The sequence below is a fragment of the Mchenga conophoros genome, linkage group LG13 (assembly GCF_057382185.1).
Source record: "Mchenga conophoros isolate Kocher_MC1m ecotype Shallow Benthic linkage group LG13, M_conophoros_male_GT1.1, whole genome shotgun sequence".
Taxonomy (NCBI): Eukaryota; Metazoa; Chordata; class Actinopteri; order Cichliformes; family Cichlidae; genus Mchenga; species Mchenga conophoros.
Window position 1 is genome coordinate 3,100,230 of NC_140538.1, and position 18,749 is coordinate 3,118,978.

Genomic DNA, 18,749 nt, shown 5'->3' on the forward strand with positions numbered 1-18,749 from the left:
CCACCTCTGGAACAGGAAATAGGTGGCAGAAAACAAGAAACCACCAGAACACATCAGAAGTTAATCCTATCAGTCCACTGAGGACAGCCTGACAAGGAAAGCTGCTTTGAGCAGTTTCAGCCCATATTAGGGTTTTCCTTTTCTGAAAGCAATGCAGATGTTAGCTTTCATATTAATAATCTACGAGCTCTGCTGTCTGTGTAACCTCTTACATACTGTCTGATTTCATCCCATAAATTAAACATGACATGTTATTTTTTCCAAAGAGATTGGAGGTCGCAGAGACGACAGCGAGCCTGACTGAACACGTTCTCATATACGATGCTGTGCGTACTGTATAAATATGTGTGAGCAGGTCCTTATACAGAGTATGTGGTCCAACTGCAGATCAAAGATCTGTGAGGTAATGAGTGTAACAGGTATTAAACATTACAGTAACGCAGACGCAAACAACCACACGATGACATCAGCAGTTTCAGCTTTCACTCCTAATTACAACTTCTGATTATTTTGGCACAACGAGACTCAACATAATAAATGTCTCCTTCCGTTTCATCTAACGAAATACTGGAACATAATTATCGTGGCAAAGGGATCGTTTATAGTTTACTTGTCAGTTTCACTTGATTTACATTCACGAAGAAATTTAATGTAAAAAAAATAAACTTTACATTTTTATTTTAAGACAAGTTTATCGACTGTGGTTTAGGATTAGCGTAGCACAAATACACCAAGAGTAAAAAAGTCAGTTTATTAATGAATGCAATAAATATTAAGACTGACATTAGAAACATCGGTATTTAAGTGTTATCAATGTTTAATACTGATAACACTGAAATACTGATGTGTACATAATGTGTTTTTGCACTTCGGCCTTCGTTAAACCTTCTTTTGCTTCCAATGACAAACAAACCAAACTGTGTTGTAGTGTATGAAACTATGAACGTTACGTTACGGTAAAAATATCTGCAGCTCCAGCTGTTTGGAGCTCAGCATCCACTTCCTGATCTTTGAAGGACTCCGGTTCTGGAAGTGAAGTATATTTTTATTTTCTCTGATGATGTTTCAGGAAGTCCTTCTGTAAAGACTTTTAAAGCCTCGAGTCAAACTAACCTGCTACGAGGTGAAGCGTGAAAAGATCAGTGGAGGAAGTGCTCTTCCCATAATGCACTGCAAATCCACAGCGAACAACCTCCAGTTTATTAAAACATGTTCCTGCCTTGTAGTGTTGTACAACAGAAGTTATATGTGCTGTGATGAAACTTTGGTTATATTTTGCAGTGTGTGTGTGTGTGTGTGTGTGTGTGTGTGTGTGTGTCCCTGTGTGTGTGTCCCTGTGTGTGTGTACAGGCTCGTAGCTCGTACTCAGTCTACTCTGTATGATTGAAGCGCTGTGGCTCGTAATCAGAACAGGAATGGGATTTATAAATCTGGAACTGCACTGTTGAGCTCTGTTGGCCAACGCTAAGCCTCACATGGAGCGTTCTCACTCAAATGTTTAAACATGTGTGTGTGTGTGTGTGTGTGTGTGTGTGTGTGTGTGTGTGTGTGTGTGTGTGTGTGTGTGTGTGTCTGTCTCTCAGCCTCAGGTAGCACAAGGTGAGGCTGAAACACATTTTAGCACCTGCCAGAGTGCGTCGGCATCAAACCCAGGGAGACACCTCTGACCCTAAGAGGTATGTAGCTACGCCAATCTCTCACACACGAGTGCGTGCACACACACACACACACACACACTTTACCTGCTGAGTCGGGAGACTTTAAAGAACAACGTGGGGATTTCTCATGAAGAAGTTTTTTCAGTTACAAATGTGATTTAGTCGGTGAATAAAAGCAAACAAACTATGAGGACTCAGGAGGTTAAAAGGTCAGAGGTAATAACCCATATGGAAAAGATAAAATATATAATATATATATATATATATATATATATATATATATATATATATATATATATATATATATATATATATATTATAAATCTTATAAAGTTTGTATCTGTCTTGTGTGAAACTTGTATGAAAAGCATACAAGAGTGAAAACAGATTAAAGATCCCTTGAAAAATTATATAAATGAAAGTTGTATGTTTTGGATACTTCCTAAAACAATATATGAAAGTAATGAGAAAGTGGCCACTTTCATGAGTAAAGCCTTCAATGATTCAGTTTATGAAGCAGGCCACATCTGATGTCTTTTATAAGTTTTTTCTATTTCTTTTCCGTATGGGGAGATGCACAAATCTGACAGCTGAACTGGTCGAAAGTTGTTCAGATTTCATTCTGTTTCCAGGTGACGTTAGGGTGTGCTCATCTATCTCTACGCTTTGAAATATGCACGTCTGAAACGTTGAATGCATGCGTTTCTGGGTTTCCTTGTCGGTGTCTGTGTGTTTAGCATGCTCCTACATGCCTCCCTCTGTCTCTACTTTCGTATTCTCTGCCAGGTAAAACATCTGGAAAGTTCTCTGTTAGATTCATGCATCCGATGTGTCCTCACTACTGGAAATGCTCCTCCAGGTTTGGGCGACAGGTGGCACCTGGGTGCTCACCGTGGACTCACTGAAAGCTTAGCTGGACACGATGCAGATCCAGCTGATCTGGACTTTTGGACCAGTCTAATGTCTAGAGCTGCAAATGTGCGATGCTGCTGTGGGACATCCGAGTCCCTGCCAAACCTGTGTGACTCGTTTGAAGACTTTGGACAGCTCGGCATGTGTTCCTCGTGTGTTTTTTACAGGTGAGAAAAATCCCAAAGTTACTTTGTCCTCCTTCATCCTGACAGCAGTCATCATATGTGGCATCATTGTGGTTCTTGTGATTCAGAGAGTCTCGACTTGGCCTAAACATCTGGGCCAACACTGGAGGATCAGGTGTGAGCATCATGCTGTGACTTAAACTCAGGCTTATCTTATCAGCTCATCAGTCCTCCGGCCTGCACAAACACACACTTCTATCCTCGGGATCTGTTCCAGCTTCTCTGTCTGTCACATTTAGCCATTTACAGCACGTCAGTAACAAACTTTACAACAATGACTCTCACTGAGAGGAACCGCTTCTCAAACGAACCCCGTCTGTTGTATTTTGGTTTGAAACCAGACCTGTGATCTGGACTATTGTGGATTAAAGAAGCCCGAGGCGCCGCCGGAGAAAAGGTCTCTGTTACAAAAGCTTTTAAAAGCTCAGGATTGGGATTAGTGGAATGGGCCTTTAACAGGATGAGACAACAGGGCAGGAAATGCATCTGAGAACGTGTGTTTGTGTCTCCGGAGAGAACAACGGTTGTGTCTCTTTTTTGCTGTTTCTTTTAATCCCACTGAGAAACAGATTCCCAAAGATGTTCAAATGGGGAACAGCTCTTATAAACGGTGGTTTATTGATTTACTTTTTACTGAATTGGTTTGTGACAGCCCCCTTTCACATATCAGACCGCTTCGACATGAATAAATGAATCCACCGTAGCTCCAGGACACACCACACCAAAACCACTTGAATCATTGGTTTCCTCCCGACGCCGCAGAGCTGTTGGTGTTTTTAGACGGTGGAAACGCCTCGACGTGGAAGAAAAATAAAGAAATCAGTAAAACTTTCAAAAATTCATTTGACTTGGCAAAGAATAAAAATACACATTTACGTAGGAACTATTTTGTTCCTGCTTTCTTGATCTACCATCTGCTTTTAAGTAACCGTGCCGTCATTTGAAGAAACAAAAAGAAATGTTAATATTTATTTATTTATTTATTTATTTATTTATTTATGTGCACTTTGAGCTCCATAAGGTGTGTCAGTTGTTTCCATTATTTATAAAATTAGGTAGACAGTTTACTGTAAACCCATCAAGAATAAGGGGAAATATGTTCACTGGACACTTTATTAGGTACGCCCCAGGTTGGATCTCATTTTCCCTTCAGAGATGCTTTAATCATTTGTGGCACAGATTCAACAAGTCACTGGAAAAATTCCTCAGATATTTTCCTCCTTGTTGACACGACAGCATCACACAGTCGCTGCAGATTTGTCGGCTGCTTCCACGATGGGAATCTGTAATCTAGATGGACATCTGGTGACAGCGAACTCATCATCGTGTTGAAGAAACTGATGATGATGATCTGAGCTTTGTGACATCAGAAGATTGTGCAGTGCGGTCACAAAGGGATGGACACGGTCAGCAACAATACTCAGGAAGGCTGTGGAGTTTAAACGATACTCACATGGGACTGTAAGTATCCCCACATCATGACCACAAACTGCTGATCAGGACCATTTGTCCAATCTTCTGTTTTCCAGTTTCTGTGAGCCGCTCAGCTGCTCCTGTGCTCAGAGATGCTCTTCTGCATACTTTGGTTGGAACAAATGGTTATTTAAATTATCGTTGCCTTCCTATCAGCTCAAAGCAGCCTGGCTGCTCTCTTTGACCTGTGTATACTTGACCTTCCTCCGTAAACCTTTGAGATTTTCGTGTCACACGATTGTTGGTGTTTTCTGTATTCTTTGTGTAAATGTTGGGTCTTTACTTTGAGGCACCGGTTGTTGGGATTTGTCGCTATACAAATAAAACTAATTTGAATCGTCAGTTTCTGAAATATTCAGAGGCAAATAAGCGAGCCATGTCCAACACCACTTACATCACCTTCCCTCTTCATTCTGATGCTCAGCTCAACTTCAGGAAGTCATCTTCACCACTGAGTTGGTGCCGTGTGATTGGCTGATCAGATATTTGCTTGAACGAGCTATTGAACAGGTGCACCTAATAATGTGGCTGTGAGTGTATTTAGATTTGATCTGGAGATAAAATGTCCCTTTAAATTTCTGCAAAAACAAAGAAACAGGTGGTAGACGGCGGCGGGCAGTAAAACTGTGAGGCTGTGGGGTTTTTCTATGTTGGTCACGTGATTCACAAGAATTTGTGATTTTGAACTCGAGCCCTCACAAGCTTGATCCGTTTGGCTTCCACTGACTGTTGCAGGTTAGTTTGTTCACAAATAATTGGAGAGTGTATGTAGTAAAGATCAATGCAGTGCATTCAAATTCAGTCATATTTCAGGATCTCTTAATATTGAGAGTTTTTATTTTTTTCCAGCTCTAATTTGGTCCCATCTTTGTGACAGCACATATGAAAGAAAGATTCATTTCGATGTGAAACGTGAGCGTTGTGGGTTTGGGGCATTCCCCGGCAGTCGTGGATGTCTCAGATGTGTCTGGAGATTATGGCGCTTTGGATAACATGAAGCTGTTTAATTAACAAGTTCACACATGAAGGCAGAAAATGAAGCTCCAGTCTCCTTTCAGACAGGTTGTAGAGGTATTCTGGGGTTTTCGTTGTGTATCGATTGGTCGGCATGCTGATCAGCAGATGAGCACAAACCTGAGTTGCATGGCCACAGTTTGGCTTAGCAGCTGGGGAACCTCCAGTAGACCAGCTGTGATCAGCTGCTGGGTTTGAGGCTTACGGCTCTATCGTGGCTGCATATGGGCTTTTATTCTGTCTAAGTATCATCCAGAAGAACTTTCATTTCCGTGACTAGCAGGAGATGAGAGCTGCGTGTACACTATATCCACTCACAGCCTGAAGAGTTGCTTTCTTTGCCCCAAAATAAGATTTGAAAAAACTTTTTCCCTCCTTGTGACCTTTGAATAGAATGAAATCGTGATTTAAATTCATCTCTAAAAGTCTCTTATCTTCCTCTCCTATCCTCTGAGAGCAAAGTTATCACACACTACAGGTTTCTGTTGCCTCCTTTGGAAGCATAGCTTCACTGCAAACTGCACAGAGATGGTTTTCTTGTATTCATGGAGCTCTGCGCTGTTACTCACTGGCCTTCAGTACAATATGAACCCGAAGCACGAGCAAAGCACAACAAACTGTTGAACTATTATCTTAAATATTTTGACTTTCTGGGATATTTTTTTCCTTTTTCAAGTAATTAACTATTTTATTTTTGGCAATTTGAACCATTTTGCAGGAGAAGCACTAACATTAATCATTTCACAGTGCTTGTTTTCTGCTCTTTCAGTAGAAACTAAAGACAATGTGAGCTTGGCATGGTCGTGATGATGGCTGATGGGGAGCTTTGCCGTGAGCGCTAAAGCTAAAATATTTTGCATGTTTTGTGGTCGTTTAGTGTTCATTTATCTTTGTGTCTGTGACACCAGGAGTGAACCGAGTTCAGTGTGAAAATAAAGATCTGCAAAGGGAACTTCAAGGTGTCTGCATTTCAATGAGGTTTCCTCTGCTGGGAAAAAAGGGTATAAGGTGATAAGGTAAAAACGTAAAAGGATTATTTGATCGCAAATCAACACATGAAAAATGACTAAAATTCAAATTTAAAAAGCCTCCACCTGATCGCAGATTTTTATGAATAAATTCCAGGTGGAAAGATGCGGTAGGAAATAAACAAAGTCAGGTCTGTTTTCTAATAAAGTCCTTTAAGAGTTGAAGGTTGAGGACTTTTTAAATGTTCATTTAATGAGGAGCATTTTGAATGATCTCATGAAGAGAACTTGGTCCTTCAAATGTTTCAGGGTAAATTTGTGTTACTGCAGCTCTGTGAAAAATGGACTCTCAGGTCTGCAGCTCAGGTTAACACAGAGTGGTGGACGCTTGAAGTCCTTGGAATATTTGGATGTGTGATCTCTGAGAGCAGACTCACAGGTCCAGGACTCAGAGTGTTTCCCCCCTGGATGGTCACCCGTGGGTTAAATGCTCTTCTGTAAGAATAACAACTTATCAAAGAAGTGAATGAAGACGTCTTTCTAACTTTGCAGTGGTACTTTTTGAATGCACTGAAACACAAAACCTTGGAGTTCTTTTAACTTTTTGGGAGTTACCTTGCAGAGCTTCACCGGAAGAAGATTTTCAACCGCAGCAGAAAAAAAGGATGCGTTTAGAGTGTGGGCGGGGCTGTGAGGTGGGGTTACGTCCCATCTTGTTGAGTGAGCATCTCCATGGCATCCACTGGAATCAAAACATAAACTCAGATCATCAGATTTCACTTGTCGTTCATCTGTCCAGCCCATTTTAACCCAGTGCACAACAACAAATACAATCCTGCGTGGAAAGCTGCACTGAGAGTGGAAAAACACTCCACGGGACACCTTTCAAATTTACAAAACATTTCATAATAATCTGCAGAAACTTTACTGGAACACGAGATGGTTTAAAACGATTATGATTTGTGTTTGTTTTATTTTTCTTTGATTTGTGTTTGATTTCAGAAATTAAAATCCAATCATTTTATTCCAAACCGTAAGTTCATGTCGGAGCTCTCCGGGGTTTCCCTCCCTCCCTGAGCCCAAATGCGACCAGGCTGTGCTTCTAAAGCGCTGAGTGGAATTCACACAGAACCGTCCTGTTAATAGGTGTAAAAACCAGCAGCGAGGCCGTGTTTCCATCAGTCTGCCGGGGCGGAGCTCATCCACCTCTCCGCCTCAGTTTGGATAAAAGACACCAGCTAACAAACTCTCCAATCAGCGCCAGTCAAATGTAAACGCAGCGCGAGGACACGCCAACAACAGCTGGAGATGATGTGCCCAGTTTTACAAAGGCAGGTTTAATGAGATAATCCCAGTTTTAATCCACCCCCCAAAAAAGAAAGAAATTACAATTATAAATAAAATGAATTTTAAATAATGAGGAAATGTTTATGTGTGTTCAAAAGAAATGACAGCAGACTGGAGGTTTGGTGGATTGGCCCCGCTGTGACCCCACGAGGCTTTTTTTTTTGCATTAAAAAGTGCAGATTTTGCGCCGTTTTGCGCACACAGACTGCGACCAAATCCATCGTAAATCTAGACAGCAAGCTTCCAAAGTTTGTGTTTAAAATCGTGTTACCGGTGTTGTGCCAAAAAGTGATTGTCTGCCAAAAACTGATTTCCAGTGTTTCTGTGTATTTTTTATGTGTAATATCTTTACGTATGTTCGTAAATAGACTTCGGTGAACAGGGGATACAAAGGGGTTACATAAAGAATTAAAAAATTATCTGTTTTTTAAGTATCTTTACAACTTGTACTTACATTATAACCAATCCGGTCCTTTATCCCCACTTAAAATATTTTTACAGAACTATTGTAATATTTGCTGCCATTTCTGCTGTCCTGTTGGGCAACTTACTCTTACAAAATACATTTTTAATGTTAATGAGATTTTTTTTACTGCATAAATAAAGGTTATATAAAAGTCGCTGCCAAAAACTGATTGCGGCTTGTATCTTGCTACACGAATGTTGTTTGTGGCTCAAGATGACTTTATGTCATCCATAAGGGATGCATTTGACATATGTTTAACATATTATAGCCCAACAAGTTACTTATAGCACTTTAAATATGAGCAATCGCTTTTTGGCAAATACCGGAAATCAGTTTTTGGCAGACAATCACTTTTTGGCACAACACCGGCTTCATTAATTTTTTAAGAAACGCCACCTTAAAATCACACGGATCCCGTTAACAGAGGCTTGAGTGGATGTGGTCAGAAATCCGTCTCAGTCTTTGTATTAATTGAAGGAATCTGCCCGGGAAATGAAAACTGCGCTGCTGGAGTGTCGAGGAGGGATTTGAAGTTCCCTGCTGAGGCCAAATTCAAAAACGAGGAAATATCCTGTTAAGATAAGATAAGATAAGATAAGATAAGATAACCTTTATTAGTCCCACACGTGGGAAATTTGTTTTGTCACAGCAGGAAGTGGACAGTGCAAAAGTTATGACGCAAAAATTAGAATACAATAAGAATAAATGAGGCTGTTGCTGTATTTCTGGCTCATAGATTTCGGGTGAGAGATTCTGTTTCCCCCTCTTTCTGGAGGAACAAGGATCAAAACTTATCGCTGAAATTTAAAGAAATGAATTCAAAAATATTGGGTTAAACTTTGGATCTTGCGCATTTAATGCCGGATTTCTTTGTTATTTGTTGGAAAATTTAAAGTCGAATGCAGTCGTGAATTTTTGCCTCTGATCCATTTTCTTCGCTCTGAATTTAAACGGAGCTCCTGTCTGAAACCTCTGCACAACTAATTGGACATACCTGCAGATTTCCCCTCCACTCGCTGCCACCCCCACCACACACACACACACACACACACACACACACACACTGAGGACGCACTGCTGCGTCTCTCCAAACGTTTTCCTCTTTCTTGCTTCCCTCTCTCTCTGCAGCGCTGTGAATGAAACACCGAGCCCTTTTAACATATTCAAACCAACGTCACAATTGAAGGTGGATCACGCTGCTTTTTCTATAAAACCCCCTGCAGCCCGCTCACTGTGGAGGAGCAGGCATCGGTCTCTCTCAGAGGAGCCGAGAAAGAAACTTTCCCCCAAACCCTGAACGGATTTCTGTCACCGTGCGCTCAGAGGAAGCTGCTTGGAGGTAAGTTTGAATCTGAAAAGGACCGAACTCTCTAACGTCTTACTTCATTTACTGGGAAAATCAGAGCTAGAGAGCAATTTGCTGAACTTTTCCCCTCGCTCCGTACTGTAGTCAACTGTATTCAAATCCCTCTTTTATTCCTTCTGCCTCTTTTTAAAACCTGATTTATTGCCACTGCTCTATAAACTCTGTGCCGCCCGGGGGGTTAGGGTGGCTGAGCCCCCTCAACTGTACCTATAAAGGTGCATAACCTAATAGACAAGCTGGCGCACGCAAACCTGTAAAACTATTTGGAATACTTGACAGCTACTCCTCATTTTGAAGGAGCAGCGACAGCGGAATGAAGGGGAGTTTCCTCGCAGGAGAGGAGCACGTTTGTCATGTAGCTCGCCCAGAGTCAGAGTGTGAGTGTGTGCAGGCGCATCCATCCGCAATGATCGGCTTTTTATTTCTTTCAAAGGTGCGTCTGCCTGCGCAAACTCTTTAACATGCACGCAGCTTTAAAAATAATGTCAGGCTATAAGAGACGCACTCTACAGTTTGTTTTAATTGGAAAAAATGATCGCAGACGTGTGCGCCATCTCTGCATATTTCTGCGTAATGGTCGTCATTGTTTTGGTCTAACTAGCTGTAATAACTGTTTACATTGGCTCTCTCCGGAGATGAGCTGAATGAGTAATTTCTGGGGCAGCGGAGGGTAAACACACCCGGACCTTTTGTTTTTATTTGGGCAGCTTTTACAGGAGACCAGAGAAAAAAAGGAAAAAGGAGGAATAGAAAAAGAGTTCCGGACAGACGGACAGGGAGAAGCTTTACGCACAGCCCAGACAATTTCAGCGCGCAGACACAGGTGGATGCTGGGAAACGGACCAGCGCGGAGGAGATGTTGCCCCTGCCTCAGTTTGGAGTGCTGTCGGCCTTGGCCACCGCGCTCACTTCGCTTCTCTCCGCGGTCCTGCTGCTGGCACTGACCCGGCAGCTGTGGAGCCTCCGCTGGAGTCTGACTCGGGACAAAGAGAGCCGCCTGCCGCTGCCGAGAGGCTCCATGGGCTGGCCACTGGTCGGAGAGACTTTCCACTGGTTGTTCCAGGTGAGTAAGCTCGAGTTTTTGTTTATTTATTTTTAAGCCCCAAAATGCAGGTGTGTGTTTCCTTAGCTATGCTCATCTGTTATTGGCTTCTAATCCACGCGGGACTGCTGGAAGTTTGAATAATCACGGTGTCGATACTTTGTTAAGAAACGCGGGAAGTTTCGAGAAGCAGATTGTTGTGCGGGTTCAGTTCAGATGTTGATGCGACATGTGCGGACTTTATGCTCCGCGCGTAATTCTTTGTTATGGAGCAAAAACAGAATTCTGTTCAATTCTTCCACCTCGCTCCTTCCCTCTCTGTCTTCCCTACAGAAAAGAATTCACCTCTCATCCATCCTCTCCACATCCTTACAGCTCACGCGTATTTCCCCATCTCCAAATTTTCGCCTTCTTAAATCGCTCCCACCAACTCATTAGTTTTCACTTGTTAATATTATCTACATGCACCCCTGCCCTAAAGTTTAGGGTCACAAACTGTTAATCTAACCCGAGTGGGAGGAGTGAATGTAAGAGGCATTTCAGTAAAGTCGTTAAAATCTTTAATTTGTCAGCTTAATGCACTGCATCACTTGGTGAGCTGATGCAAGCATGACTGAAAAGGAGTAAAATGTATAAAGCTTACGGAATTTAAAAAAAATATCTCTGCAAGCTGTTTGAATCGCGAGTAAAATAAGCAGTTTACTTACAAAAAGTCTACATGTGAAGGTTTGGGCAGATCCACTGTCATCCCTCAGGCACATGCTGTTGAAAATGTTTTATAAAAGTATCTCAAGCTTTGTGCAAATGGATGGTCCATTAAATGTTCTTAGATCATTTATATTTAAAGAAATGTAGGTTATTATATTATGGAGCTGTTTTAATAGTCTGACCCACTTGAAGTCATATTGGACTGTATGTTGTTTATAATTAACCACAAACTATGTTACCTAATGTAAGTTTATCATGTTAAAAAGATTAACAGAGACAGCCTGTTTTTATGTAAAATAAAATGACAGATTAAAAAAAGTAAAAGTAGCTGGTTTGACCAAAATGGTGCAAAAAGAAAGATTTTCCTCTGAAAAATGTTCTTGTTCTAAGAAATGAAGATATTACTGAGGAAAAAAACAAAACAAAAAGAAACCAAAACAAGTGACACAGCTGTGTGTATTACTCCCTGCACCAAAGGACAAAAACAGAGAGAGACTCCAAGTGTTTGTATAAAAAGTTGTTGCAGTTTTATTTGGCCTAAAAGTATTAATGAGTCATTGCTTCATGACAAAGTTTATATCTCTTTCTACCCTCCAGGGTTCAAACTTCCACATCTCGAGGCGAGAGCGTCACGGAAATGTGTTTAAGACCCACCTCCTGGGGAAGCCGGTCATCAGGGTGACGGGTGCAGAAAACATCCGCAAGATCCTGCTGGGGGAACACAGCCTGGTGTGCACCCAGTGGCCTCAGAGCACACGCATCATCCTGGGACCCAACACCCTGGTCAACTCCATCGGAGACCTCCACAAGAGGAAGCGAAAAGTAAGAAGGTGTAGCAGGAAGTTGAACTGATGTTTGGATTCACAAACTGTCTGTTCTGCTCCGGGTTTCACTAAAAGGTGTTGTCTGCTGGGCACAAGCTGTGAACTTTTCATGACCCCTTTCTCTCCATTTCCTTATGTCTTTCAAGATTCTGGCCAAAGTGTTTAGCCGGAGTGCTCTGGAGTCCTACCTGCCCCGGCTTCAGGACGTCATCAAATCTGAAATCGCCAAGTGGTGCTCAGAGCCGGGCGCCGTCGACGTGTACAGTGCAGCCAAGTCCCTGACGTTCCGCATCGCGGTCAGGGTCCTGTTGGGTCTGAAGCTGGAGGAGGAACGGATTGTTTACCTGGCTAAGATCTTCGAGCAGCTGATGAACAACCTCTTCTCTCTGCCAATAGATGCCCCGCTTAGTGGGTTACGCAAGGTGGGGGAGCTTAAAGACATTATGTGTAATCTACATGGATAACGTGGTATTAAAAGCCGATTAATGTCATTCATGTTGGCTTTCACATGAATTCTTTGCAATTTGTCAATCTTTTTCTGTCAGGGGATAAAAGCCAGAGAAATCCTGCACGCCCACATGGAGAAAATCATTGAAGAGAAGAGGGAGCGGCAGCACATGGACGAGGAATATAACGACGCCTTTGATTACATGTTGTCCAGCGCTAAGGAGAACGACCAGCAGCTCAGCATGCAGGAGCTCAAGGTACCAGAGTTAATGTCCACAGTGCGGGGAAGGATGTGCCAGCCTCACTTTCTGAAAGTCATGATAGGACAAGACAACACTGAGATGCAGATGTGCAGAGTGTGCACACACTGAGTGTTTTTGTGACCCACTCAGTCATATTTAACCACCACTTAGGCACAGTTTGTCAATGAGCAGGACACTCTGAAACCGGCTGGCGTCTAAAATACTGCTCCTGCACAGCACAGCGGCCGCTGCAATCTCAGGAAGTTTTTGTGATTTATGCTATCACTAAGCGATACTCGAACACCACTGTAGACATTAAAATTGATGCTAATGGTGAGAAATAAAAGGCTTTTTATGATTTTTGAAGCAATTACCAAAAGTAAAACATAAATCTGAGGCTATAAACAAACTAAAACCCAGTTTTGTGACTGAGCCTTCTGTGTTCAGCATGATGGTGGTGAATCTGTAGTCTCATTAGGTCGCTCGTTAGAAAACACCTTATATGGGAAATTTTAAAAGCTTCAGAATTTACCTGTAGGGGCAGTTACTGATTCATTTTTGGTTGTAATAAAAAACAGCCCGAGAAAAGAAGTCCATCAGTTCATACAGGTACATTTAATCATGCTAAAGATGTTTTTAATGGTCAACGCTGAGTGAAAACGATTGAGCCAGATAATTTGGTAAAAGGTCAGTCGTGCACCGATGGTACATTATTTGTGAGCAAGCTATTTGGCTCTCAGTTGACGTTCAGGGACCTCACGGGTCTGACTGTGAACCTGAGAGCAGTATGTTCAGGTGACATCCACCCAACCCATCCACCTCCCTTCTTGCAGGAAACAGCAGTGGAGCTGATCTTTGCTGCTCACTCCACCACAGCCAGCGCCTCCACATCACTGGTTCTGCAGCTTCTTCGCCACCCAGCAGTGGTGGACAAGGCCAGAGTTGAACTGGAGGCGGAAGACCTCGGCTATGAATCTCACAACAGCTGCATTCAATCTGGTGTCACCATGGAAACAGAGGAGGGCGCCACTGACGCAGAAACAACCTGCCTGCTAAACAGAGGGTGTCGGAATCAGAGAGACGAAGACGGTTTCCCGCGGTCGCAGTCTCATGTACCCTGGCTGAGCCTGGAGAAGCTCAGCCAGCTCCGCTACATCGACTGTGTCGTCAAAGAGGTCCTCCGCTTCCTTCCGCCAGTCTCTGGCGGTTACCGAACAGCTCTGCAGACGTTTGAACTAGATGTAAGTTTGAGTCTCTGGTAGGAAGATTTTACTTATTTGTATAGTTTTACAAAGAACTCAATATATTTTTATCAAATACAAAGGAATTTAAATCTTATTCATCCCAAAGGGATCATCTCCATGTCTCTGCTCCTGGAACTGACAAGGGCTGTGCGGGAAATTTATGAATGCTCAACTAAAAATACGCCAACGAGCGATTGGCTCGATTAATTGCTGATACATGATATAGAACTGTCAAATTTCCAACTAAAATACATTTAGATAACAGTCTATAACATTTAGTCCAACCAGTATGGGTGGAGATGTGGTGTATGCAACAGGTTTGGGCTACAGTCAGCAACTGGTGCTCGCTGATATATGTGCCCCAGTAAATGTCATCAGCAACTCTCTATACTAGCTTGACACAACAAAAACTGAAGGAAGCACCGTTCTGGTGGTATTTAACAATTGTGCTTTGCAAGCTAATTATTTACATAGTTAACATGTCAAGGAGGCAGCAAACAAAACCCCAAAACAATCAGTTGCACAAAAAAAACCCCTATTGATAGACTTAGCCAATAATAGCTAATAATAGCTAATAGCCGATAGCCATCCAGTTGGTAACTACAGTATGCTTAGACAATATTTTTTGAACCTTAACCAGTACAGATGAACATATAGTTTTATCCAGTAGGTTTGGGCCAAATGTTAAATGTTCTAACTGGCTACCAGCCGCTGACGGCCCCATAAAATGTCTGTATATGTTTTAGCTTGAAACAACGAAAGGAACGTTTCTGTTTTACAAGCTCAGAGTTCAGTCCTCAATGAGGCAGACCATTAAATTAGCAAAAAAAAAAAATCACAAACTGGGTTTTGTCCGGCAAGTCGTCAATAGCACAAAGACTTGCCCAGTAGCCAAAGCTTAATAAATAATAACAGCTGGTACAAATTCTTGGACACTTTTCATACTTCTGTTGGAGTAATACAATAACACAATGACCTTTTGGGAGGGTTTTTGTTGTTTACCAATCCTGTCCGTCTAAACCCAGCTGCCTGTAGCCATTATCTTCTTTACCGTAGAAGCAAAGCTAAAGTTTGACATGTGTCGAACGCCTCCTTGTGGACACTCAGTGAGTCTGAGGGTGATTTAGTCCATCGCAGAATCGAATTGCTCTCAGAGAACTTCATGCTGGAGGCAGAGCGAACCTTGCGTCTATTGAATTTTGATTTTGGCTCTTTGTTCGGAGGCGTGGCTGTCTACGCTTTGACGGCCCCTCCTGGGAAACTGCTTTTAAAAACCCCTCCCTGCCCTCAGTGTGCCCCCAATTTGCTGCCTTCATTGAAAAAGGACAAGTGACGTTTAAAGCGATAGCAGAGAAATTTCCACCGTACTATTATAGAGCGCGTGATGCTAATTATTTCTCACGGTATTAACTTGTATAGGCACGACGTAATTGTGCTCCTGCAAATGTCTTTATGCCTGTTCGGTCAAGTGAGTGCTTCTGGAACCTAAACAAGGAAATCCTAACTCTGCAGAAATAACTGGGATTAGTTTATAGAGAAGTCTGGATTAGCAGGATAATGAGTGACTGACTGAATGAATGAAGCTGAAAACCAAATGAATGAAGAAGTTTTCAACACGCTAAAGCCTCCAGCTTTCTATGTCAGGCAGAAACTAAAAGGTCAACATCATAAGACTCTTGAAATAATTTGTATTTTTCACTTGTGAGTCTTTGATTTTGAGAATTATAATAATAATTAAAAATCATCCAAACAATAAAATTTTGACTTTTTCAATTTCAACATTTTCTCTGCATTGTTTTGTAAACCTTTGCCGACAGTGGCTATATTACCAAGGTCCAGAAACTGTTTTAGAACCCTGAGTCAGAGTTTATATCACTATCATCAAAATGAAATGCCTTTCTTATTCTGCAGGGCTACCAGATCCCAAAAGGTTGGAGTGTAATGTACAGTATCCGGGACACCCATGAGACTGCAGCAGTCTTCCAGAGCCCGGAGCTGTTTGACCCGGAACGGTTCAGCCCAGATCGGGATGAGTGCCGGTCGGCCCGGTTCAGCTACGTGCCGTTCGGTGGCGGAGTGCGGAGCTGCGTAGGGAAAGAACTGGCTCAGATCATCCTAAAGACTCTCGCTGTGGAGCTGATTGGGACTTGCAAATGGACCCTTGCTACAGAGAACTTCCCCAAGATGCAAACAGTGCCAATAGTGCACCCAGTAAACGGGCTGCACGTGCATTTTTCCTACAACTACCAGCTTTAGAGAAAAAAACAGGCAAATAGACACTGAGAAACTCAACCAGGGAGGCAGTTTGACCTTTCCTGCTTCTGGGAACTCTCTAGGAAAAGAGAAAATGACCTCGCCTGTCCTGATGGTGCAGTTTAGGCCCCCTTTCATCTGCATGGACATGGGTGGGTGGGGGGTTACTTCATTTCTTCAGTGGTCTGACCCAAACCTAAGAAACGACTTTCTGTTGTAGCACAAGCACATTTTAACCATGTTACATGTTTCCCAGCATTTACTTACTTTTACACACATTTTAAGTTATTAAAATATGAAAATTTGCAGCATTTTTCCTGCTAGTTTTCAAACAGGAGATTAAGTTTTGCTGTCATGAGTGGACCGCATGTCACTAGCAATAGTTTCTATCCAGAGGACAAACAGTTATTCAGGGACTCTTAAACCCTCCCTTCACGCTACTTTAATAATCTTTTACCAGTATATTTTCTATATATCCAGTTTCAGGGATGTTTCTTTCCACTCAAATCCAGTGAAACAAACACGTGGCGTCATGATTTTCTGCTGCCTGTCTTTCCTGTTGCACTCTGCCTTGGCATCTTCGCCTTTCTGCACTCCTTCCTGATAAAATAAGCTTTTTACATCATCACTATGGACATATCCAAGTGCTACGTACTGTATATCTGCTAGCTTATATTTAGAACTTTGCCTTTGTTCACTTCTTAGGACTTCATGTTGCCTCTGAAGTGCCTCTGAGCATGGCACTGGCTGCGAGGCAGCTCCACGTGGAGAAACAAGCTTTGAAATGTGACAGTTTGATTAAGGCTGAAATGTGATTTTCTGTAATAGAACCATATCTGAATGCTCATAATGGACACTGGAGAGACCGGATGTGTGAGGCTGAACCGACAACCAGGAACTACCCGAACATAAAGTTCATTTTATACGAATGTTATCTATCCTTAACAGTGCTATTATATGTGTATCAAATGAAGTAGCATTATGAATAAGCTGTATTTAAAATGCCGATGTATCATATCTGTTGTACTTTTATCTGTAACAATTTATAGATAGAGACACTAACTAGTAAAGCCCATAACACCTTTATCACTGCTAGAACATAGAAATATTTTATTGTTTAGAGCGGCATATACTGAGAGTAAAGTTATACTTTTTATTATTGTTTTTACTGGTCTAATTCTAGGACTGTCTAATAGATGCGCTGTGAAATCTGAGGTGTGGATGGATTTGTGGAAGGAGATAGCACTTTCTTTGCTTTAAGGAGTCTGTGTAAATTTGTCCTGTTTGTGCGTTCATTGAGTGTATCACATGTAGCTGCTGTACAGTTGATGTAAAGAGTAAATTAGAAGATGCTAAACTAAATTTGTCACAGTTTGTCACATCCTGTGTCTGAGAAGAGGCCAAGAAAGCAGAGGTTTGACCCAACACGACTGTAGCTTATTCAACGTAAACTTCAAAGTAAAACTAAAGAAAAAAACATTCAATTAGACTTCTTTACAAATTTGAGCATCCAAAAGGTGTTGGTATTTATGCTAATCAAGGTTGAGATGTCTACATTGTGATCGTGAGTCTTCATAAAGTGTGTTTGAAATGTGATCCCTATTACGACCTTTCTAAAACCCTCAAATATAGCCCTTCACTACTTGTTTTTTAAATTATAAATCAGAAAACTAAAACTAGCAGAGAAGGTAACTAAAAGTAAATGCAATTTTTGAAAGAAAAAAAAAATAAAAGCAAGAAAACTCACTCTGGAGACATCCTTCAGCCAACGTAGAGGTCCCAGATACTGCAGTTCCTCTAATGGCCACTCGAGGCTCACTTAAAAAAGTGAGTCCATCCCATTAAAGGCCATTTTACACCCAGTGGGCAGTGCCTCGTGATCGGCAGCATACGACACAGCTGTTGCTAGTCGGCTTCTGCTGGTCGTCCACCTCTTGACTTTTGTAACCTGGTGTGTGATGTCACTGCTGCTGCAGCTGTAAACAGTGTGTTTTAATGATTTATCAGTACAGCAGGTCAGAGATTCACAGATTATACAGAAGGAGATGTTGCAACAGTTTAAAAACGCAGGACAGTTATAACTTCTTCTCCTGTATCTGAACTGATGTGGCGGTTCTTGCCTGAGTGGCGACACCTATCGTCCAGGAGAATACAGCAGAATACCTGCGCTGTAACGTTAGCATAAATGGATCTGTGTGATGTTAGGTGTAGCCCAGATGAAAAATATCATACTTATTCTCTTTATATTAACTGTCCACATCAACAAGCGTCGTATTTCCTATGACCATTGAATGCACCTCTCAGTTCACCCCACGTGAGGGCACCTAGCTCAGCAACCAATCAGAGCCTACCCAGGCCGCATTGACCCTGTCAGCCAGGAAGTGAGGTGGAGGTGCATGGTGTCCCGGGTTTTTCTTATCTCAGCAAGAGGAGTGGAGGCATCTGCTACTCAAACCGAGAAATCCACGGACAAAAGAGAGGAAAACTCAGGATTGAGAGGAAGGAAAGCCAGCCTACTTACCTGCTGGAAGTCCGGAGTCGAGTGGCTGGATGAAGGAGAGAGGCAACGTCGGCTAACCACTCACCTTTCATCCGGAGAG

The 18,749-nt window shown here is 42.2% G+C and overlaps 1 protein-coding gene across 1 annotated transcript; it reads left to right on the forward strand.

The window, feature by feature from the left end:
* The first annotated feature begins 9,244 nt into the window (after positions 1-9,244).
* On the forward strand, positions 9,245-17,753 carry cyp26c1 (cytochrome P450, family 26, subfamily C, polypeptide 1). Its single transcript, XM_085296084.1, has 7 exons — positions 9,245-9,362; positions 10,097-10,452; positions 11,737-11,961; positions 12,110-12,385; positions 12,509-12,667; positions 13,486-13,893; positions 15,808-17,753. The coding sequence occupies exons 2-7, from the start codon at positions 10,246-10,248 to the stop codon at positions 16,150-16,152; spliced, it is 1,620 nt and encodes a 539-aa protein (XP_085152210.1). The 5' UTR covers positions 9,245-9,362; positions 10,097-10,245; the 3' UTR covers positions 16,153-17,753.
* Positions 17,754-18,749: the final 996 nt, after the last annotated feature.